This window comes from Hoplias malabaricus, chromosome 3 (assembly GCF_029633855.1).
Source record: "Hoplias malabaricus isolate fHopMal1 chromosome 3, fHopMal1.hap1, whole genome shotgun sequence".
NCBI classification, from domain to species: domain Eukaryota; kingdom Metazoa; phylum Chordata; class Actinopteri; order Characiformes; family Erythrinidae; genus Hoplias; species Hoplias malabaricus.
Genome location: NC_089802.1, coordinates 49,620,102 through 49,645,204, shown reverse-complemented (window position 1 = coordinate 49,645,204; position 25,103 = coordinate 49,620,102). Strand labels below are relative to the sequence as shown.

Sequence of the window (25,103 nt, the reverse complement as noted above, 5' to 3'; positions counted from 1 at the left end):
ATCTTCCTCTGTCTCCCCACTGTCTCTCTCTCTCGCTCTTGCTCACACACACACACACACAAACACATGAACAGGAAAGGAGCAGATGGGTTCTCTGCTGTATGACAGAGATACGCTGTGACAAACTAAAGCTCTCAAATGATGCTCAGCTGTGTGCGTGCGTGCGTGTGTGTGTGTGTGTGTGTGTGTGTGTGTGTGCACGCTCTCCTGCTGCAGGGACATGATCTGACACATACACGTACACTCAGTATGGGGTGCTGTTGGATAGATGTGGCTTCCCTGCAGTCAGGCGTTTGTGTTGTAAAGCTGCATCATCGCCCCAGCAGCACCAAGAATGAGCAGGAGAGCCACAGGGCCTCCTTCTGATTATGGCCATTTTAACCCTTTCAGCTTCCTTGAGGGTTCATTTATTTAGGCTTATTTTTCAGTCAATGTTTGGAAAACGATAACCTAAAGTAGTATTCGGATGGTTCATTTTTATTCTTTGAAACTGTTCCTGTGTCATTAAGACCGTAAATAAATGATCTGGGCTTTGATATGCCGCCTTGTGTTGTACCATTATGCAAATGCAGCATAGCCTGGAACACTCCTTATATCACCAGCTATAAGGTTTTATTCACTGTTTGAAATACCCCAGAAACTAATTTGTAACTCGTGTTGTTTAGTTTTGTAGCGCTTTCGGTCTGTGTTTGCTTTAATGCAGTTAATAGTTTCCTGAATTTAGAGTCAGTTCCACCTTAAGAAATTCAAAACACCAAAGATAAGTCAAGATTTTCCACCTGTGGGCTAGAATAAAGCAATATCATCAACTTTTCTCATGATTTTCAACATTTGGTGGGCTCTTCATCCCATATAATCAGCTCCAGATGAAATCTTAGCGGGCGGGGTGAGAGCCTGTTTTTTTGTTTGTTTGTTTGTTGTTTTTTATGTTTACTGACACTAGGGCACAGCGCACAAACAGGCTTGAGAACTAGCAGATGGTGAGGAAACATCTTCTGAATTTTCCAAAAGGAGTTTTTGATTACAATCGTGAATGTTACCTTAGCACGGGTCCACTGTTGCTGATGGTTATTGATGGTTGGTTAATGGATGCTTATCCTGATGGTTGAGTTTCTTGTAAGATTGTATCACAAAGTTTTCTGGGCACAGCACTTTACTTATCCTTCTTCATGGTCATAGCCTTATGTGGGCTTCCTTCTGCATTTGTGATTAGGGATTCTTTATTAAGGGATCAGTACAGTGTCTGAGAATCAGAGCATCTCATCTATCAGAACATTTACAAGTATTTGGCTCTCGTGTGTGTGTGTGTGTGTGTGTGTGTGTGTGTGTGTGTGTGTGTGTGTGTGTATGTGTGTGTGTTTAAAATGTCTATTTTACATGTCAAATGTTATGTACTGCCCCCTGGCACCCCCTGCTGTTCAGAGTCAGGAATAACTTATCTCTTCTTCACATTGCTGCTCCCCACACTCAGCCTGCCACTCAAACCCTTGAGTTCAGTATATCAGGCACAAAAAGAAAAATTTTAACTACATTTATGGGTGAGATATTTATTATATTGTCTAAACTCTCCCTGTGTCTGTGTGGGTTTTCTCCATGTGTTTCAGTTTGTTGATTGGACTGGCCCCTCATCTAGGGTGTGTTCCTGCCAGGTAGGGATCCCTAGATTAGCCAAGGAGTTCTTGTTGTTTCAGATTTGAAGCTAATGTAGCTAATAAGTCATTTTTGCTTCTTAATCTTTATGCGTTGCCTACAACATAGGGTTGACGCAGAAGCATAAATTGGGCTTTAATCATCGTATTTTGCCTCAAACTATGGCCAGTTGTGATTTGTGATAGTGTGCCACATTTTATGACATGTAAAATAAACAGAAATACTATGTAAAACAAAACCAGGCCAGTCTAGTGATGCCAGACTGCCACTGGATGCAAAGCATTGCTGATATTTCAGTAATTGGGAGGCAGTCATTCATGTTGGTCCAGAATATACATTTTTCTTGTTAGAAGTATAATAATACCCTGTGTTATGCGACTCTTTTTATGTTTTGTGCAACATTTCCTTTGGCCCTGACTAATGAAGGACACAAGGCACCTTCCTTGAAATTCAAAGATTGAATTAGTGCACAAATATAAATTATCAGGGAGAAAATGTATGATGCTTTGAAGAGGTAATTCATAATATGTTGTGTTTATAAATATGATATTAAATTATAAAACTGTCATTCACGTTTTAATAAATTATCCAATATGTATGCTGTAAAATTCAACAGAAACGTTCAATTCCCCCCACCCCCCCACCCCCCTTGAATTTAAAGGAACACTAGGTAAGGTTTTTTTAATTAATAAATTAATTTATTATTTGCTCCTAGGCTCCCACTAAAGACAGTGTCATTCTCTTTTAGGGCACAGAACTAAAATCAAGGGGGAGGGGGAGGGTGTGAGGGTGATTGCCTCCAAAACTTACATAGTCTAGTTTCTGCAGTGTTGAGCCTGGTGTAGCAATGACAGAGGCCCCGTTCTCCCTGTTACAGGTCAGAGAAGCATCACAGATTTTGAAGCTACCATTTCAAGTTAAAGATACTAACTGTTGCTTTAAATAAACAAACCAGTCAAGATATCATTTTGTGATATTGAATGATACGTAATTAACAGTAGGAAGCACAGCCATGTTTAATAGTAAATATTCCCTGGAGTGAATGGAATTTGTGTTCATTTGATCTGTGGCCTGTTGGTTTAAATGCATTTACATAAGTAAGATCTCATGCTGTCTCTTTTTTCATCTCATCTTTGTTTATGGGTATTTCTGTGTGTGTACGTAGTATGGCAGTAAATACTTGTGTAATTATTACACTATAGCAGATAGTGAGTGCCAGAGAAAAGTGCAGTCTAGGCCCTAACACAACCCATATATACAAAATTTACACACTCTCCAATTTGTGCTTCAATGTGGTGGTATACATCTCTTTTTTCTCTCCCATTCTCTCTCACACTCTCTCCAAGGTAGCTATGATATAAGTGATTACGTTCGGTCCCATGGCTAACTGTGAGTGACTGAATGGGAATCAACTGTGGATGAGTTGGAGTCTGTATATGAACAATATCAATTCAGATGACAGAGAAGTGATAAGTGCAAGAAGTCTAGGGAACAATTATGTGTGTGTGTGTGTGTGTGTGTAGTGTTTGCCACATAAAGTACAAAGCTTAATTAAATCTAGTTATACAGTCTGTGATATCAAGTTTAATCTTATGTTAATGTGGATTTGAATTAATTGACTGTCACTTACTGCATAATTCATTCTGTGGTTTCTAGCTGGTAAACAGCAAACAGGCAATTAACTGAAGCGACATTTGCTTTTTTTAAAATCATTTTCCCTTTTTTTCCGCAAGTCTCTTTTTTATTTATGTCCCCAAATGCATTCACTGGGCTTTGAAAGAGATAATCACTGTGGATTTACTCCTGAAACAGAAATGAATATGTTTCAATTATTCATTATTCTTAGTCTACACCAGACTTTAGATGAGTTCAGTTTTTTCCCCTTATTAATTGTATGTACCTTATCTGCATTTTCACTTTAACTGTGGCAGGCAGGTGTATGTTTGCATGCTTGTCTGAGTGAGTGAGTGAGTGAGTGAGTAAAAGCTTAATGAGCTTAATATTTAATGTTTTTTTCCTTGATAACCTTGGAGAGGCAGCTCGTCTCCTGCTGCAGCTGTTTCTGAAGATGATCTGAACTTTGCCTCCATCTCACTATCTGTTCTCGTGTGGCAGGAATTTAGCTAGTGTAATGTGTGTATCCACTTGAAAGCATAGCTACTGAGGTATTGTTGATAAGAGAATATAACTCCTTACCAAGAAAGGACACTCTTCTCTGTTCATTGCTGATAGGTAGCTTTTGCTTCAGGTTTTTGCTCTGTCTCCCACTGATACTACTGCTGTGGCTTAATGTGGCTTTCTCTCTCTCTTTCCTGACATTTTATATAATAATATACAAGAAAAGCAAAAAAAAAAAAAAACAATTATTGAAGAAAAATAACAAAGTTGTGTGTAAGCTGTGTGTTGTACAAGTTTTAATTACTGCAAATGCAAATTTAAATTAAATTAGCAGTATACCATGCATGTAATAAATGTCTGTGTTTAAGCTGAAATTTATATTAAACCTTGAGTGAATGTACAGTACCATTAGTTTTTTGCGAGGCTTCGCAAATCCAAATGAGGCGCTAGGAATTTTCACATTAGTGACATCATTATCTGAATTAAATAAAAAAAAAGCTCATGAACTTAATGGAATTTATATTTACTTTCTGCTGCTTCAGCTCCTGCTTTGGGTGTGGAGATGACAGCAGACAAGAAAAAGCACCAGAGAAGAAATGGAAGAGAGGTTCTTTGTATGAATTTAATACAAAATATATTCTGCTGTAGAAGGTAGTGTCGCAGTCACACAGCTCCAGGGACCTGGAGGTTGTGGGTTCAAGTCCTGCTCCAGGTGATTGTCTGTGAGGTGTTGGTGTGTTCTCCCCATGTCCTTGTGGGTTTCCTCCGGGTGCTCCGGTTTCCTCCCACAGTCCAAAAACACACGTTGGTAGGTGGATTGGCGACTTAAAAGTGTCCGTAGGTGTGAGTGTGTGAGGGAATGCGTGAGTGTGTGTTGCCCTGTGAAGAACTGCCATCCCCTCCAGGGTGTGATCCCACCTTGCACCCAGTGATTCCGGGGTGGCTACAGACCCACCGTGACCCTGAACTGGATAAGCGGTTACAGACAATGAATGGATGAATGAATGAATATATTCTTAACATGGTGTTGTATGGTTTAAATATTCTAAAAGCAAAAATTGTTAAAATGCAACCACATGCCTGATTTTATGATTTGACAATTTTAACAATTGGGTGAGGAGCTCGAAGTAGAGTTGTTGCTCATTCGTATTGAGAGGAGTCAGTTGAGGTGGTTCAGGCACCTGATGAGGATGCCTCCTGGACGCCTCCCACTGGAGGTATACCAGGCACGTCCAACTGGAAGGAGGCCCAGGACACGCTGGAGAGATTATATCTCCCGGGTGGCCTGAGAATGCCTTGGGATCCCTCAGGAGGAGCTGATGGAAGTTGCAGGGGATAAAGACATCTGGGCTTCTTTGCTCGCCCTGTTGCCACTGCGACCCTGAAATGGATAAGCGGAAAAGATGATGATGATGATTTTTAACAGGTGCTGTGCCATATCTATGACAACCCTCTGTGATTTTCATTCATTCAATCATTCATTATCTGTAACCGGTTATCCAGTTCAGGGTTGCGGTGGGTCCAGAGCCTACCGGGAATCATTGGGCGCAAGGCGGGAATACACCCTGGAGGGGGCGCCAGTCCTTCACAGCGCAACACACACACTCACACCTACGGAAACTTTTGAGTCGCCAATCCACCTATCAACGTGTGTTTTTAGACTGTGTGAGGAAACCGGAGCACCCGGAGGAAACCCACGCGGACACGGGGAGAACACACCAACTCCTCACAGACAGTCACCCAGGTCCCTGGAGCTGTGTGACTGTGACACTACCTGCTGCGCCACCGTGCCACCCCTCTGTGATTTTGCAACTTGAATTTTCATGGTTATCCATATTCATGTAGCTGGCATCTTTCTCCAACTTTTCCACTCCAGGTAAAGGGCAAGTCAAAGGAAGTCTAATGAAGTTGTATAATGAGTGTTCATGATCTTACTGCAGTGTGCTAGGGCTTTTTGCCAGTCCCTGTAATGCTGCAGAGAGTCAACTGGTAGAATGGTGTTTAACCTGACTCTCCCTACCCTCACACCCTTTCTCTGGAAAGTGCTAACATGGCAATGGGAAATAGCAGAATACAGACAGTCTGGGAACAAAATATGGGCCAGCAGACTCCAGTCACTTTAGTTGGCTGAATTGACTCCCACGTCAGTGAGAAATACAAAATCCTGCAACATGAAGCAGAAAAACAAAGACAGACTTGAAATACCTCACATATCTATATGGAAAATAGGATTTTTTTTTACCTAGTATTTTCCCTAGTGTCACAGAATTCATCCAGGCTGTGAGGATGGAGTAGCACATGCTTCCTCTGAGATATGTGAGATACCATGTTTTCTAAATTCCTTCTAACTCAACATGATTGGATAGCTCAACACACTTGGAGGAGAACATTTTACGGAAATGAGATCTTTCTGTGAGTCATATAAAATGAAATCTCTATCTTTATTAGGCATCCAGTAAAGATTTTCAGGTGTATAGTCACATCAGCTCCCATGTCACCATGACATTCTTATCTGCTTTGTTTTTTAAGATAAGCTGAAAAGGCAGATGCTCTCTGTATTGTGTTCAAATTTCATGGTGAAAGGACAAACAGAACTGTCCCAGATTTACTGGGAAGTAATCCCTTCTCTGTTATTTTCAATTTAAACTGAATAGTGTTTTTTCTCCTGTAAAGTTACAGTATTGGAGATTCAAAATTATTGCAATATTACAACAAAAATATGGGGCACGTATGTATCTCCTGGTAAATTACAAAAACATGTGTATGTGTGTGTGTGTGTGTGTGTGTGTGTGTGTGTGTGTGTGTGTGAGAGAGAGAGAGAGAGAGAGAGAGAGAGAGAGAGAGAGCAGGTGGCTGGCAGTCAGATGCCACATAAAGCAGGTGGTAAGGTTGTTGGTGGGTCAGTTAGAAGGGGGACAGTCTGTGCAGGTGACAAACAGCTTCATTACCAGAGCAAAACTACTGACAGTTCACTGTCAGTTTACACACACCAGTGTTCTTAATGTTCTGTGTGTGTGTGTGTGTGTGTGTGTGTGTGTGTGTGTGTGTGTGTGTGTGTGTGTGTGTGTGTGTGTGTGTTGTGTGTAGCAGATGTGCGCAGCAGGGTAGAGACTGAGCACAATCAATACTCTCTCTTGCCACTCAATTAACAGTTGTGTGAAATCAAGATACCTCTTTAAATTACTGTCTTTCAACAGGCAGCTATCTATCTTTCTGTTTGTGTTTGTGTGAGTGTGTGTGTGTGTGTGTGTGTGTGAGAGAGAGAGAGAGAGAGAGAGAGAGAGAGAGAGAGAGAGAGAGAGAGAGAGAGAGAGAGAGAGAGAGAGAGAAACTGCTGGTGCCATTTTTATGCCAGCTTGACACACATGATGACTCATTCTGCTTTTGCTCCCTCACTCCCTCCCCCCTCTGTCACTTTTTCTCTCTTGCTCCCTCTGTTTATCTCTTTCACTTCCTTTCTTTTCTACTCTAACTCTACATCTCTTGCTCCCTCTCTGTTAATCTGTTTTAATTTCTTAACGCTATCATTTCACTCTTTCTGTCAATCATTATCTCTCCTCTTTATTTCTCCTTACATCTCTGCCCTACTTTGTTTTTGAAATATTTTCGTCTATTCCTTTCTCTTCTATTTCTCTATTAATCCCTCATCTCTTGTTTCTATTTCTCTTCTTCAGCCCATGTCTTTTTGTATCTGTACAAGTCCTTTTCTTTCTGTTTCTCTCTCTCTCTCTCTCTCTCTCTCTCTCTCTCTCTCTCTCTCTCTCTCTCTCTCTTTCAAAAGCATATTTCAAAAGCATATTTGGCAGAATGTACAAGACACTGAGACTTTTCTCTTCCTCTGTCTTCTCTTCTTTTTCTCTCTCTCTGCATCCAGGACGTCTCCTCCAGGGTATGAGTGTCTCCCTGCTGGGACAATGCTGCTGCTGTAGGGGGGTGGGGGGTCTCCCCGTTCCGCCATGAAAGGCTACACCCCCCAGCGCTCCCGTCACCTCTCTGACTGTGAGCCCCCTCATTCCCCTTCTCACCTAGACCCCCTGTACCCCTCCTCTTCCTCCTCCTCCACACTTTCCCGCACTCCCTACCTCCTACCCGGAGCCATGGATCATTACGGAGCACTGGACCCCCATCACTTCTCCCCCTCCCCCTCCCATGGTGGTCTACCTCCAGACTGCCTCCTACCCCTCAACAACCAGCTGTCATCCAGTAGCACCTTCCCTCGCATACACTACAACTCCCACTTTGAGCAGGAGGACTTCTCACCCCCTGGTGGAGACAGCATCGGGGGCATCAGCACAGGCACACTGGGCACCTCCATGTCCATGGGCATGGGGATGGGCATGGGGCTCGGAGTGGGACGGACCAACATGATCACAAGTGGATCGGCAACCATATCAGGTAGGGTGACAGTTTCTTAAGAGAATTGCCTGTGTTTTAGACTCAAAACCTCCTTGGTATAGTAGCTACATTTATGTTTTGAATTCACTCTGGTAGGTAGGCACACCGACGTAGATAAGGAAGTGTGTGTTACAAGAAGTAGCACAGTGCTCAAATTAGGACACAGGGAATGTCAGTTAATGGAATTATTAGGTGTACAAATAATTTTTAAAGAGGTTTTGTTTAACATGTGACTGTAATTGGAATAATAATAATCAAATATTAATACACTACATTCTTGACTGATAATACCAAACTATTTTTAAATCATCTAAAACAAAACTCACATACGTTTGGATGCAATAATACCCTCAAGAACAGAACAAATGGATGCACATGCTTTTGCAGAGCTTTTGCCTTGTAGGATCTCACACTTGCCATTATCAAATGACTTAAACTTTAATTAATATTATGCAACAGAAGAAAAAAAAAGACAAAAGCACAATTATGCTTTACATATTCATTAAAATCATGAATGCAGAGAACAGATTTAATTCTGTCTTATTTTCAACCATTTATACGATCTAGAAACTCTCCGAAATTAAGGTACGATACGGGTACATTACTGTCAGAGTGGTTTTAAAGTCCAGTTGTATTCTCTAATGGTACATTACATTCCCTCCTACTAAATGAGAGGTAAACATTTGTAAGCTTTCATTACAGAACCGTGTAAAATAAAAGAACATAATAACGTCCTGGACTTGAAATTGTACATATGAAATCAACATAACTTTAAAATCTACAATTAATACAGAATATAATACAATTATGTTCCCTAACTTAATTTAAAATGTAATATAAACCTTTGAGGGTAGCACCACAGCGACTGCAAAAGATACCACCACAGTGACTTTCTAAAAATGTACCTCAGTCTGTGGAAGTGACTGGGGAAGTGATTAAAATACTTGGTCTTTCATGTTCTTTTATGGTCTTTCTTTATACTGAGAACCAATAATGATGTGTTTGATCTTTTGCCCTCATAATTTGCAGCTCTCTTTTGCAGTTAGCCATCTTTTGTACCTTAGGCTTTTTAAGGTGCATAAGCCTGAATAGTATTTCATACTCTGTTTTCCTACATGTTTTCTGTTTTAACCATCATGTCTGCGAGCAGTCTTCCCTTTAAGAAGGGAAATTGGTCATATGTACACTTCCATAAAATCACACCACTGATGGGTTGTTGTTCTTTGTTGGATTTTGATGTTATACTTTTAAAACATCTGGTGAGTCTATATTTCTTCAGTTCTGGGCAATATGCCAGATTTGGGTCATGCAGTATTATCAGACAGATTCAATATATAATAAGTGCTTCCACTAGCCAAGATAATCAGATATTATCACTTTGTTGAAGCTGATATACACTTGTGGTACACACTTTAAAAGCTTTTAAGTGGTTCTTGGCTTTGACAGACAACTATAAACAATACAAATACTTTTATCATCATTGGCTTGCTTGCTTGCCAATTCACATATTTTTGTAAATCCTTTATATTATTAATGATTTTTGACATTACTGAAGAAAAATGCATAGTGTAAAGATTATCCTCACTACCTTTCTCTTTTCTTCTAGGTGCAGGGAAGATGAACCGGTTGCCCCCAAACCTCCTGGATCAGTTTGAGAAGCAGTTGCCAGGGCAACGGGATGGGTTCAGCACATTACAGTTCCACCGTAGCACAGCCGTGGAGACGACCAAACAACAGCAGCAGCAGCGTACAGACAGCCCTGGAAAGATTCGCTACCTGGTCCACTCCGTCCAGAAACTTTTTGCAAAGTCGCAGTCACTAGAAAGCTCTGCTATCAAAGGTAATGTGAATGGGCGCTCAGGTGGCAGCAGCAGCGAGGACAAACACCACCGACGCAGCAAAAGCAAAGACCGGGCCAAGAGCGAGGTCACAGCTAAACGCCGGCCACGATCCAACATGTCCGGCTATTGGAGCTCAGATGATCTGGACAGTGACGTCAGCAACTACAGAAACCCCATGGCCATGATGACCCTGGGCCGACAGGGGGGGTCAGGTTTGGACAGTCAAGCGGCTTCCAAATATCTGATGCATGGCTACAATACCATCAGTGAACACACACTTAAAGCCTCGAAGAGTAACAATGACCTGAAGCACCAGGGGCTCCCAGCACTCCCAGCCCCAGGTGGAGATGGAGGCAGTGGGAGATCTCATATAGTGGAGGGTAATTTCGGCAAAGGTGGACCCTGGTCTACACTGACACTAGGATCCAGAGGACAGATGTGCCAGAAAGGCTCAGCCACACTGGACCGCTCCATGCTGAGCAAATCCAAGTCTTGTCATCAGGAGCTGGCCAGCCATTACCTTCAGGTGCGAGGCAGGGTGAGTGTGAGAGGCTGAGTCAAAAATTAGAATTAGAGAATCCTGTATGTAATTAGTCATTACATTACTGTAGTGTAAGAGATTTTCTCGTTATAAAAACTTATGTATTCCCTTAAAGCATACTTCAGGTTGTAAGTGACAACTAATGGTACCATGGTACCTACAGTACTCTACTTAATAATACTCTGTTTTTAGGTTTTTCATTTAGGCAAATTTATCTACTTATCTAGTACCTGCTTGTTTGTGGTTTCAGCAAGTCAACTACGTACTTAAACAAGGCATGTAAACTTTGCAGAGAGCAAATTAGTCAGAGAGATTGATCACTCTATGCGACGCCATATCATTACATTTGTTTAATTCGATTCACAATTGCAGCCTTCAAAATTACGCTGTAGTCTTTTGGAGAAGGATGAATGTTCCTTGGATTGGTGGCCAATGAAAGACTCCAGCAAGAGCTGGATGGTGAAACAAGGATTTTAAAAACCTATACTGATCTGTCTGAACTAATGCACGATGAAGCTGTGTTCTGTCCAGAAAAACAAACCCAACACACAAATACACAATAATTAAAAAACACTTACATTTACTGCTGCTTGTTGCAAGTTGCCAAGCCTGGGGTTAAAGTTAGAGATGGGGTTTTGCAATGTCATCGACTACATTTTGGGGAGGAGCTGTTGCAGTGGAAAACAAACCAGATACCAGGTCCCAAAAAGCAAACAGAGTTCAGTAGTGTAGGTACCATGCAGTGGAAAAGTGTTATTTTTGTCCTTGTCAGTTTAGTATGTTACATGTATTTACACTAAATTGATGGGGTAACTCAACAAATCTTACATGCTCAGTTTTGCATAAAGAAATCAACGTTTGGTTAGTTCCACTTTGTTTAGTAGCTTTTATTTATTTTATTTACATGGATGGGCGGCACGGTGGCGCAGCAGGTAGTGTCGCAGTCACACAGCTCCAGGGGCCTGGAGGTTGTGGGTTCGATTCCCGCTCCGGGTGACTGTCTGTGAGGAGTTGGTGTGTTCTCCCCGTGGGTTTCCTCCGGGTGCTCCGGTTTCTTCCCACAGTCCAAAAACACACGTTGCAGGTGGATTGGCGACTCAAAAGTGTCTGTAGGTGTGAGTGAATGTGTCTGTGTTGCCCTGTGAAGGACTGGCGTCCCCTCCAGGGTGTATTCCCGCCTTGCGCCCGATGATTCCAGGTAGGCTCTGGACCCCCCACAACCCTAAATTGGATAAGCGGTTACAGATAATGGATGGATGGGTTTAAATGGATTCCACTGCAAGGGTTACATGGGTCTTTTCACACAGGGCTTAGTCATTGTGTTTTAGATTTAAAAAAAGGTGCTTGGCAAAGCTCTGAGGTTTCACTTAAGTTTTATAGGAATCTATTCTCAAGTAGTTTTTGCATTTTTTGCTGAATTGTTTAATCAATATTTGGGATATTGTATCCACTTTTTGATCAGATGCCCTCTATGGGTGAGTGGGGTGGGACACTGGGACGGAGTGGGGGTCCAGGTGAAATCCCGTGCAGGCGAATGCGCAGTGGAAGCTACGTGAAGGCCATGGCGGACCTGGAGGACAGCGACGATTCGGACAGTAGCCCTAAACCCTCACCCAAATCCGCTGCCCGCAGACAGAGCTACCTACGAGCCACACAGCAATCCCTCAGTGACCAGTTCCCTTCCAGAAAGTAAGTGGCATTGCCTCTTGCACACACACTGGCACACACACACACACACAAGCTGAGCTCAATCATGTGTTGGATTTAGCACAGTGAGTTTCTTCTCTTTCTACCACATGCTACCTCCCACACTGTCCTCTAGACAGCAAAACAAAGTATGAACAACAACAAGCATGGATTTAATTTGCTGTTTTGTCTTGTTTTTTAGAAAATAAACACCAGATAAGGCAAAAACTGACAGGCCATTAACAGTAATGGAAACAAAGAGCTGATGTGGATCATATAACATTAGTGCAGTCAACGTAACATCTACTGGCTCCCGCTCTGGAAACTAACGTGTTAAATTATTTTTATGCTGAAATATGGATTAAATCTCATAACTAACTCGACACAGACACACACTAACACACAAACACAGCTGCTGCGAGAAGTTCGGCACATTTTTTTCTCTCTTAATCCTAAAATTTATCTTTTATAAAGTCATTTAAGCTGGAATTCTTCAATATGGAAGTGTTTTATTTTCTGAGCTGTGAGCTTCAGGCTACAGGTTTCTAAATTAAAGCTTGTGTCAGAGATTCGTGTTCTTTGATGTTAACTTATTCAGATCAGTCATAAAATACTCTAAAAAGTTTGTAATAAAGTAAAAAGAGCGTAGTATAAAGTCGCAGTAAATTCTGTCCTAACTTCACTCCCATACACTGTAGTGACAGCTGACAGTTAAATAGGTGGTATTTATATATTTACCTTCACTGACTGTACCATTTCTGTTGGTGTACAACACTCAAACTCTATATTAATATAAAATGACCACTGTAGGACCACTTCTGTCTGGGTATCATTTGTGTAATAGATCTTTCTTAGAAAAGCACTGGCAGTGTATGCTGCACTCATACACCCGTATCAAACCCTGAAGCACTGTGGAGTTTTTATGCATGTTTTAACAGTATGTGAGGAATTTCTGCTACACTGCTGCACTCTGTAACTAATACCTTGTCAGCAGTGGTCCTATGGTGGTCCCTTTTCAATCATGGGCAGAGTAGACAGTTGCTGGCAAACTGCACATGCTTTCAGTGCAGCAGCTGTATACTTACGAAATGCATCTATATAGTGTAACTGAATTAACTGCTAATTAAAATCCCTCCTATCATCCTATACCACAGTAGTTTATTTTATAGAACAATATATTTCCCACATTTCTCCTAAACCCTACCCCCCTGCCAACTTTCTCCCTGTGAATAACCTGTTACCTTCTTGCCCTTCTTACTGTCATTTCCCGGAAACCCCCAACACTCCCCCAGCCGTCCGCTGGACTATGCGATGCTACAGGGGGATCTGGAGGCCCTCTGGTCTCCCCTCCACAGCATTGCCACCCTGCAGCAGATTGGACGCTCTGTAAGGTCAGTGCAGTAAGGAGGCTGAGTGGCCAGCAGGTTTACTGCAGCTCCTCACTGTGCACACTGGGAGGCGCCACACCACTGCACTCCAGTGCTCCATTCATTAAGAGATCAGAGTCTTTATTCATCTCAGAACAGGAACGCTGATCCAAGATCAGATTCCACACAATCGTCGCTGATCTTGAACTAGCTCCTACTATGGGATGAGGAATAAGAATGACTCTTGGTTCAACAACTCTCAGGTGGCTTTCTCTATTGAACTTGTGATAGGATGGAGCAAGAGCTATATTTTGAGCCAGTTATGGTTAAAGATCAAGAAAACTAAAGGAGGACAGCCACTTCGGGGGTTATTGCTTTCACTCAGTGCTCACCCTGCCATTGTCTAACTGAACAATGACAGGAACTCAATGGTCATTTTCTTTGTCCCTACAGTCTGGTCAGATAGTGCTCTATTTCTGTTTCATCTCATTGAAGCTTGCCCCAATAAGACTTTACCTTTGTTCAAGTTTATAAATGTGACTGGTTATTCAATGCAGCTTCTGCCTGTTCTAGGTCCAAATTGAGGTTCCCCATTCCTAGTCCTGATGTTCTACATAGTGTGCACATTTTGTGCTTTGTCTCCTCTAACAAGATACCACTTATTAGCTTACTAATAGTCTCCTACAGTCTCCAAGGCTGGGACTGGGAATGTGTGATTCCGTTCAGATGAAAACATGTTGGTGTGTGTGAACAGTGACTGAAGGCTGCCGGTTGATGGGTTAATGAATGAATAGCTTCAAAGTTACATAAACAAGCATGGTGACTGAATAGGTTTTTTTTTCTCCATCAAAGCTTTATTCATGGCTTCTTTGTTTCCATTCTCTTTGTGTATAAAGGTAGAACTCAGAACATGGTGATTATTTCTTCTCTTATCTTCTCCTTCCTCTTTATTTTTTCTACTTTATTCTACTTCTTTTTTTATATTTTATCTCTTATTTCTCTTCTTTCAACTTTTTTAAATTTCTCTACTCTCTTTTGTCTTTTTTCTCTTTTTCTTTCCTCCAATGCTGTCCTCTCCTCTTGTCTCTTTTCTCAGTTGTCTTCCATCTCTGCGTGAGTTCTCGGGTAATCGCAGTCTGGATAATCTGGACTGTATTGGTTCAGGAAGTTCGTCGTTCCCGCGCTGGGATGATGATGACTTCAGTCAGAGCTGCAGCACGCTCGGACGCAACAGTTGCATCAGCCAGGTCAGCTTAAATATGGAAAATATATCAAATTAATACGTATCGTTCTTATTAAACAATAAACTGTAAGAAGCTAAGTAACCAACACATGGATGAATTTTGTTTTCATGAGAATTCTCATAATTTTATTTATTTATTTTTTTAAAATATACCTTATCCACACTTCCACATCTTTTCACTGTTCAGTTGCTGGATTTTAACTGGATCGCTTCTGTCATTTTAAACAGATACATAATGGGAAAATAATCCATTCTAAAGGACATGTCATGGGCCTCTGAGTTTAGCCTCTCATTTCTAACCCGCTCTACTCTTCTCCCTCATCTACCCCTGTGTAGATGTGTAGTGACAAATGATCAATTACAGCTCTGGGATAAGGGTCCTGCTGGAATGAATTAAGCCCACTGGAATGAAAAAGCTTTGGCGGCTAATGCTTAACACTGACATGTTTGAATGACACTGGTCTTGGGAGGGTAAAATTCTTTCACATAAAATGAACCATCATCTTCAAAGTCACTCTGTCTACACTTATGAGTGCTTAAAGCTGCTTGTTTGAGGGATGAATATGGCAGAATGTGAGTCACTGCCACTAGTTAATCCAGCACCATATTTGTCCTCTCTGTACCATTAATGCAGGAACTCGTTTTCTCTTAGTGAGCTTCTTATTATAAGCCCATTTGGTACATTTTAACTGCACTTATGCCAATTGCCCCACACAGGTGGATGTCATCACACACACAAACAAACAATAAAAATAACCAGTGCTTAGCTGACAGAAATTACACTTTCCATTTCTTACATGTATTTAATTGTACAATTTAATTTAAAAAAAAAACACCTAAAAACAGTGTCTAAAACTAAAGGCTATGATTTGTATTTCACAGAGTAAAATGTTGTTGTTTTTTTCTCTGTTTTTTCTTATTCCTCAGCGGTGGAACAATTCAAATAAAACTACTCTGAGCTGCTTACTTTACATCTAAATGGGTGGATTGTTTTCTGATGTATACTTGGAATTTATTTTTAAAATTGGTAATAAAATATAAGAGCTGAAAACAAAGTTGTTGCTTTTGACAGTTTGATTAGACTTTTTTCACCCCACTGTCACCTGTCAGAGTTCACACTGAGCATGCTCCCTGCCCCTCTCATCAACCACACATGCTCTGTAAAGTTAGTTCTAAGCTGAAAGACAGTCACAGACACAGTCACAGTTGCCCAATATGCATCAGTGTGAATCTTGCTGCAAACTGCCCAACTTGGCAACCCATAAAAACTGCTCAGTTTTGGCAGCTCAGATCAGACTGTCTCTGTCTCACCAGGTGCGGGACTCAGACCAACGTTACGGTGAAGAGTCCTGTTCGGAGTCTGTGTTTGGAGACACACAACCGCACATACGCTCTCACTCACGGGTTGAGGAGCATCCAGATTTACCCACGCCCACATGCTTCCGTTCCCGTAGCCATAGCTACCTCCGTGCCATTCAGGCAGGGTGTTCCCAAGATGACGACACGGCATCAGTGGACTCAGATTCACCACCACCCACCGCAACAACCGTCCGCACCTACAGCACCAGCACCGGTGAGTACAAAGTTCAAAAGTAATTAGAAAGATGTTTATGGACTGTAAAGAGCTCTAGTGTTCAAATATTGCAAATCTCATCAAACATATTATCAGTTTCTTATATGTCTGTTAAACATCATGTTGTTCATATATTTAATCAGGGTGAAATGGATTGTGTGATAAATTAAATTTCTGGGAATTTTCTGAAGTACATATTATATCTTTTAACTTTAAGTGTGCCTTAATGTTCTGCAATGTTAAGAAAAACATATTTTATTCATTTCCCCCAGGTCCCCAGTAGTCATGTGATCATGAAACACTTAGAATAATCATAAGATGCACTTTTTGTAAATAAGCTCAAGTCTAAGGAGTGTGTTTGCTAATCTGCACCAAATTTGGAACAGGTTCATTTTTATTTTATTTGTTTATTTATATATTTTGTGAAAAACATATGTATTTTCATTGCTGTTTTAAAAGTCAAGTAATTAACAGTAGTAATTAATTTTTTAAACGTCATGAACTGAATACAGATTCGTCATTCTGAATACATAGGCCTTAATCCTGTGTGTATGTGTGACTGATAGTGTGTGTGTGTTTTATTCTGAATGTCAGTTAAATGTGTTTCTATCACCCCACGTGATTATCTCTCGCTTTCCACCCTGCCACTCCTCCTTTCTAGTCCCTCTGTCTGCTTCCACTCTTTGCCCCAGACAGGGGCGGGAAATTAGCTTTTTTTCACTGACGTTGTGTGATTGGTTTAGAAGGGAAGCTACTGGCATCGAGGGCCAATAACACACGCGAAGCTCGGTGATTGACAGCTCTATTATCCATTGGCTGCATGCTAAGCCATCGCTTCCCTTAACAATGCTCCAATGCACAATACTGAGGGCGTTTCTCCGGTTCCTTTCTTTCCGCGACGTGGACCACGATACTGCTGTCTTACTTACTACAATATACACCCGGCTCAGTTCATTTTAGGGAGAATTAACCGTGGAGCGGTTTCAGTTGTGGATTTTAACGCCGTTGGCTATGTGTGTTTTATCAAAAGAAGAGGACAATTCGTTTTAAAGAGATACAGATTTCGAGATATGTGATGGCTGGCGAGGAGGTAAATACATTTTCATCTGTCATTATCCCAGAATGAGATTTCGTGATAGTCCTGGTCGCTGTTTGGTTTTTTCGTGTGGGTTAGGCTCTGCTCTCTGCTGCTGTTCATCATGGATGCTCTCTGTACGCTTCTCTTCTCAGAGACCAAGCCCACTCCCGCTCATTCACTTCTCAGTGACTTGAAGGAGATGGAAGTGAACCCGCACCGTTTCTCCGGTTTGTTGTGAAATTAACGCCTCGATGTTGATTGGCTGAAATTGCTTGATTGGGCGCTGCGTAGCTTGTTTTTCATTGGACGAACAAACAGAGTTTGAACATAGACATCATCCCTTGACAAAGAGACTGTAGCCTACCGTCCTAAAAGGGCTGTGAACGGCTTACAGTCGCATGAAAGGTGTGTATAAAACATAAAACCAGCCAAAAAAAAATCATGTTTTATGTTTTTTTCAAGATTAAAAGAATATTTACCACATGTCTACAGGGAATAAACGCACAGATAACGTATTAAACAACTTTATTTATTGGAGTGTGACATACTGGACAAAACAAAGCATTAATTAGCTTACTGCCTGACTTGTGTGCAGTCCACATATATTCCTTTAAAACTTACATTCAGCTAATTAAAGTTATTTTGACCATGGCAAACAAACTATCACACAAAACTGTATTAATGTATGAAATTTGATCACAATCAAATTATAATTCATCTATGCTTCTCGGATTTTGCCTTTTCGGGTCCATCACAATTAAAACTGTAACTTTTTATTTTTATTAAAACCATTTATAAGGATGCTCCTACTGTAAAGTTTTTTTTTTTCCTGAATATCTTATAGCATACTTTATAGTAAATAAATAGACATGAAAATACAATTTTCAAACAAAATTCAATTCTGTTAAATACATTTTATTTATTTATTTATTTAACTAACTAACATGTCAAACTGTGGGAGTTTATTTTAGAGTGAACAAACTTTGTAAATTTTAACTATGGGACAGGGACTTGGGAAAGAACATAAACGCATATGAGTGCCTCGAGATTAACAATGAGAATGAGGTGGAGTCTGGGGGAGCTGGAAGTCAAGCCTCATCATAGCCAAGCCCACTCTTTACAAAACCACACTTACTGCATTCCCACCAGTCCCAGTGTCATTTCTAACCGAGTTTTGTGCAGTTTTCACATTGATAACTGTTTGCTGTCATTATTTCACAAGCCATTTAATGAAGAGACACTGGAGAGGGTAAGTATGCAGCCATTTATGCTGTAGTTTTATAGATGGTGATTAAATAATCGAAAAAATGAAAGTCTTTAATAGGAGATCTGATTAACCCAGGCAAACATAATGTAGAAGCTGGTGAGCGTTTTTGCGTGTGGCTCTGTGTGTTCTGTATTTACTCATATCCTATTGATGAACGTTATTATTTTGTTACCATGGTTTATGACAGGTTGAGTAGGTGTGGTGAAGAAGCAGTGGAGTTTCAGTATGGTTCACACCCCCAGGGCAACTGAGGGATTTCATTGTTTACTAGCAAAACAATACACCCTTCTGTTACTATCACAGGAATGCTTTGCAGAACTATTTCCCCACAGACTACTTTTCTGGCTATACATTGTTGGACTTCTGGCCGTCAACTACCTTTTTAGGGAGGAGAGGGATGGGGTTATGACTTGATTAAAAAAAGAATAATAATAAAGATATAGTAATAAAAAAATGAAAAACAAAAGCTATTCCTTAACATTTACATAATGCAGTTATGGGAATTATACAGTAGGGAAGCTAAAGGAATTGTTTGGTGTTGCCCAAAGTAACTATAGGGGCCAACATACCAAACCACAATGCAAACAAATGAAGGTGTCAAATTTGTTTGCTTACATGGCATAGTAATTGCTTTATTTGGCACCTTAGCCACTGTCACCGTGAGTTTAATATATGTTGTCATTCAAGGATTTTGATTATTACATGGAGATTTTTTTTTTTAATTATTGAATACAAACTGCAGTCTAAGCATCTTTACTCTGGACTGTCTTTGTTCTCCTGCACTTAGCTTACTTAAACTCAAGCTACTCAATTATTGAGAGCTTTTTCCATTTATACAGCTGTGTCTTAGAGATCCTCTGCTGAGAACAAGAGAGTCAGTTTTGAATATTAAAAATGATTTAAAAGTGGAATTGAATGAATGAATGAGCTGTTTACCCATTTATTTTAGCCTGTGTGTTTATCTGTATATAGTTGTTTAGAATATAACGTGTGATTCCATGGCTATTATAACAGAAAACTAAAGGGTATATTTTGACAAAGATGCATGTAGAACATTGACTTTGTGAGTTTGTGGGGGAAAAAAAGTCTGATGAATGCAACATGAACATAAAGCATACAAATCCAAAATTGATCATTCAAAAGGTTTTAGAGGTCAGTCAAGGATAGGATCATCAGAACTTTGGCTTACAGAATAAAAGCTTATTACTAAACAAAGAGTGTGTTGTATACCAGGCAAATTTCATGTAAATGAGATTACATATAGTTAAATCAGTAACAAAGCTGGAGTTGAAGAAATATGATTCTAAAATCTGTTTTATTCACACCACATATGCTGTGGAAAAAAAGTGAGAGGATTCTTGTCTCTGTCAGCCAGCACTGTCCAAAACAATCTTTTTCCTAAAGTATATCTCTAAGTGCTTTTCCTGCACTTCCTGCATTCTTAATTAAAGTATTATCAGATATATATCCTTAATCAATGAATAACTGGTTCAATCCACCACCCTTCTGGTGGAGTTAGTTTAGACATATGGTGCTTAAATGAGAATCATCAATTTTAGATAAGTTAAGATATCTTAGATATTGTCAGTTGTCTTAGTTTACTAATAATTTTCCAAAACGTTCTTGAATAATCTGTTAAGCAAATAGTCATGTCCACCCCACTAGCAAAATGCCGTAAAACAAAATAAGATGATCTCAGCTCTCCTAAGCATTTAACCTATTTGTTTTTGTCATTCAAATGTGAATGTCTTACTGCTGTGTTTACTGCCACAAATCAGCCACAAACATGACATGGAATAATTAGATAAGATGACTTTCCAGCTCAGTCTATAAATATATTCCAGATTGGTCAAAACATTTTATAATGCCAGTGTGCCATAAAAGAGTGGTGCTTCTGTGTTTCAGTTTTCACCTTGATATTTTCTTTTTTCATTTGTTTCTACCAGGGGATTTAGAAATAAGGATATTCTGCGCAAAGTGATGTTGGCATTTTCAAGAGCCACAATGCAGGAAAATTGCAGGGGAAAAATAAAAAAAACAAACAGACAAAGCTGAAGATTTGCATTTAATTAGAATTTATTTTTGTTTCCCTGTGTTTCAGAGCAGATGGTGTGGGTGATTTTATTTTTTTTTTTTGTCAGAAATAAATAGGGACTGTACTTGTGTGGGAAGGAGGAGGGCGTGCAAGGACGGCACAGTGCCAGCATTTTTTTGGTCATTGACTCGTGGGCAGAATGAGTTGGCAGAGCCATAGCAGCCCCTCGTTAACACGCTGAGCAAAAAGCATCTCCTGGAGAAAGAAAGAAGCGATTAATTTATAAAGAACTTAGAACAGATCACTAGGGGCTGACTAGACAGAAGAAAATAATCCATGAGTGAGGGAAAAAAACACACAAAATGGCAGAAGAGGCAGATATCTTTAGTAGCTTGAGCTTCATCCTGGAACTCTCTTTTTCTGTTTACCAAACTACAGTCACCATGGTAATTGACCTTTTAGTTTGAATACATCATTCAACAAAAGCAACATAAAGAAACGCTGACATGGCACTCTCCCATGGTTTCTTTTCTGGCTCTGGATAAATGGCGGTTACGCAGTGAAAACCACTGTAGAAGACTGAACAAGAATGTGGATTGATTTTGTGTGTCTACATGTTGCGAAAACCATAATATGGCTCAGAGAGACATTTTCTGCACAGCCACTTCTGAAACTTGTTACAATAGCCAACATTTCAGTGGTGCTGCCTTATCATATGAGATGATCTTCGCTTCTGCACATTCCGTGCAAGTGTTTGGCACAGTCAGACCCACAGCTGAGTTTGGTCTGGCTGATGATAATGATTAAGTTTTCTCCATCTGCCAAGTTGTATGCTCTGGGATGAAACAGAACTGGCAAAAGGAGCAGGCAAATTTTCTTCCCATGATACAAATTGGAGGACTTTTAGGGTCAAAAAAGGTCAGTTCTCACCATAAATGCATACATTTAATTTGGGTTTTTGTGGATTTTATATTGTTAATATCAATATTGGAAATATTATATAGACCAAAATTAAAATACAAATTGTGAAAATACAAATTTTAAATTTTGGCCATATCATCCAGCCCTATCTACTTAAAGTGATGGACGAATTTAAGCCAGCACTGCAAAAAATAAAATCTAAGCAAGTAAAATTTACTTAAATGTAGTCTAAATATCTAGTATTATTCATTTGGAAATTGTCATAAGAATATAATAAGATTATTCAACTTCTTTTTACGTTTTTTAAATCATTTTATCTACAGAAAGTATCTTATTCCATTGGCAGATATTTGTGCTTCTTTTAAGCATAATTTTATGTTATTTCTTGAATAAAGTAAAAATATCTGCCAATGGAATAAGACACTTTCTGTAGATAAAATTATTTTAAATTATTTTAAAAAGGTAAAAATAAGTTACAAATAAGTTGAATAATCTTATTATATTCTTACAACAATTTCCAAATGAGTAACACTAAATATTTAGACTACATTTAAGTAAATTTTATTTGCTTAGATTTCATTTTTTGCAGTGTGTCTTCTGTTTGCTGTCATATATAAAGATTGGCTTTATAAGTCTTTCTGCCCAAGGCAGTAAAGAAGTCATGAATTATTTAGAATGTACAACATTTTAGATCTGCATGGGATAAAAGATGCTGCACATGATGGGAACTTCCTGCTCTGAATGCAGGGTACTATGAATAGCTAATGTGCTGCAGTTGCTCTGCAGTGGTTGTGCATAACTTTAACTTTGGAAGTATATGCTCAGCTTTTATTTTGCTTTTCTTCCAAATATGCGAATGATGATACTACTTTCGCTTTCCTCTGTGACTGAATAATAATCCATTAGTTTTCAGCTGTTTTAGAATACATTTTCACATATCGAATAAAGAAGGAACATCATTTAAAATTTCTTCATGTAACAGAAGATTGCAAAGCAGACACACAGGACACCCTGGAGGGGCTGCCCATGACTTTAAGGTCACCATGCTCAGCACTAAATGTTGTCTAGAGGGGCATAAATCCCCCTAGCATTTCCACACAGTGGAAGCTGTGGTTCTCTGTAGTGAATAAACACTTCTAATGCTTTTTTGAAATGAGTTGGAGTGCCCCTTGTAATTAAAAACTTGCTGCTGAATGCCATCGGGTCCTGACAGAATCATACCAATATCTAGTGTGCAGCCTTTCCATTAAATTGGAGTGGGACAAATTCCCTATAAATAACTTTGATTTCAGAAGAGAAGTTGGAGGCCATGGTATTTACAAATGTTTGTTTATTCAGAAATGCAAGTTTACATCACTGGTTTAAAACAGTTTTTTGCTGTCACTGGGCCAGATTTTCTGATCCTGCATCTATGTATTATTGATGTCACTGCAGAGAGTTATTAAAAGGGTAGGACATTGTCCAGTGCCTAGAGCATCATGTGCAGTTTGGTAGAAATAACATTTCAGTCTCTCTCTCTCTCTCTCTCTCTCTCTCTCTCTCTCTCTCTCTATCTTTCTGTCTTGGCCACAAATTGCATCATCATGTTCACACCCATTACTTTACAGATGACACATTGCTTCCCTGAGCCATGCAGTGGGAGTATCTGCAAGTGCCCGTGTACGTATTTAACCAACCTCCATGTGTCTTAATTTTACTTCAAAGTTGGCTTTCTTCCACTGTGTCTCTTGTCTTGGCTTGGCTTCCCATTAGGTACCCATTAAACGGGCACCGAGAGGACCTCTTCTTTTGCCGTATGCTCTGCAGTCCAGTGGCTCAAAGCTAATCCACAGTTACATGTTGCACAGAGGAGATTACAGAAAACTAAAGAGGATGATGAGAGCTCTCGCTGAGCCAAGATGGTGGATGAAAAGAGATCATGGAATGAGCTGAGTCTGTATGGATCTGTCTGCCCATGAATTTCTGGCATTGGCAATGTCCAGGCTGTTCCTCTGGAATTCACTTTTTATAATGTGCACTAAACGCCCTAGCTCTAGATATCTGAAGCATTCTCTCAGTCAGTTCTCTATTTACACTCAGATTTGATTTTTAAGTTTAGTCCCCCGCCCCGCCCCTGACTACAACTACACACAAACTAAAGTGACGACAAGAATTAATTAAGAACATGGACAGGTTGTGTGCAGACTTATTAGGAACTGTGTTTTCTTTTTTTTTCTTTTTCTCAGTAATTTGTTGACAGTATATTGTGTATTTTAGTTAAATTATATGAATATCTTCTGTGTGTTCTGTGTGGGAGATTGGGTGTTGAGATCTATGTTCATTCCAAAGAGAGCAGCTGCATTTTAGCAGCTTGACTGCCATTCTTTCACATTCCAACACCTCCCAGTGTCATCACTCATTTACAATCCGCAATGCCATCAACAGCCTATAAAAAACGAGTTCCTGTAGTAGTACATGGCCAATACTTTGACCTGTTAGAAGAACAGCCTTTGCCTGTCATACCTTTATACCAGTCCTGTTCAGACCTCTTTCTTACAAACCTTGTTTCTGAATTGTGAGGATTACTTTAGTAGAAGTGAAGACACTGCTATCTCAGCTGTCATGGCTGTTTTTGCTAACATTAACGGTATTTCTGAACCCACAGCTGAACAGTAAATCTTGTGTCGGAACAGTGAGTCGGATACCATGGCACATGTTCTTTTAGCAATTTGAGGTTAGGACTTAGGAACATATAAGCCTTGAAAGCAGATAGGCCAGTATTTTATGACTCTCTACGTAAACTGTCATTAGCCACAGTTTAAGCACAGGACCTTGTAGAAAATAAGGTAGAGGCCCCGTTTGGTCTGCACTAGGATCAGGTGTCCGTTTGCACAGTTTAGCTAATCTCAAATACCTTTCAGGTTAGCACACTTTCAGCAGTAGACAGCTTTTAAACAACTACACTTTCCAGCAGAGTTGCAGAAAGAAATATATTGATCAAGTTCCTTAACCAAAGACACAACAATGGTGCTCTTTTTACTGCAGTTATTTCCTTCCTTCTTCTTTTTTTTCTCCAATGTAGATGAAACATTTATAATTGTGTAGTCGGATTGTGTTTTTACTATACACTTGGCTCAGATATTCCAAACAAGGCCTTTAAAGAAAGAATCATATGTTAAATGTGCATTACTTTACACCGCTTCACCAAAAGAGACTGGGGTTATGTCAAATGGAATCAGTCATTTGTGCAAGAGCTTGTTATATGTCAGTATCTATTTATTTTCAGTTTTGTAACAAAAGACCTACTTATCTCCTCTCATCATTAGACTGTCAGGAGGCCTTTTTTTGACAATTGCTGTAGATGTTTTCCTTCCTACCACATGTAGCCTGCGGTCTATTTCCTTTCTTC

The 25,103-nt window shown here is 39.9% G+C and overlaps 1 protein-coding gene across 2 annotated transcripts in view; it reads left to right on the top strand.

The window, feature by feature from the left end:
- The first annotated feature begins 7,724 nt into the window (after positions 1-7,724).
- dlgap4b (discs, large (Drosophila) homolog-associated protein 4b) overlaps positions 7,725-25,103 on the top strand; it is a 30,712-nt gene continuing 13,333 nt past the window's right edge. The window contains exons 1-5 of one of the 2 annotated variants that reach the window (XM_066665926.1): positions 7,725-8,163; positions 9,770-10,542; positions 12,008-12,234; positions 14,695-14,845; positions 16,156-16,414. In XM_066665926.1, the coding sequence (XP_066522023.1) occupies positions 7,725-8,163; positions 9,770-10,542; positions 12,008-12,234; positions 14,695-14,845; positions 16,156-16,414 (1,849 nt within the window). Of the gene's footprint in view, positions 8,164-9,769; positions 10,543-12,007; positions 12,235-14,694; positions 14,846-16,155; positions 16,415-17,276; positions 17,505-17,644; positions 17,898-25,103 lie in introns of those variants that run through there. The other variant, XM_066665928.1, reaches the window with a different exon arrangement.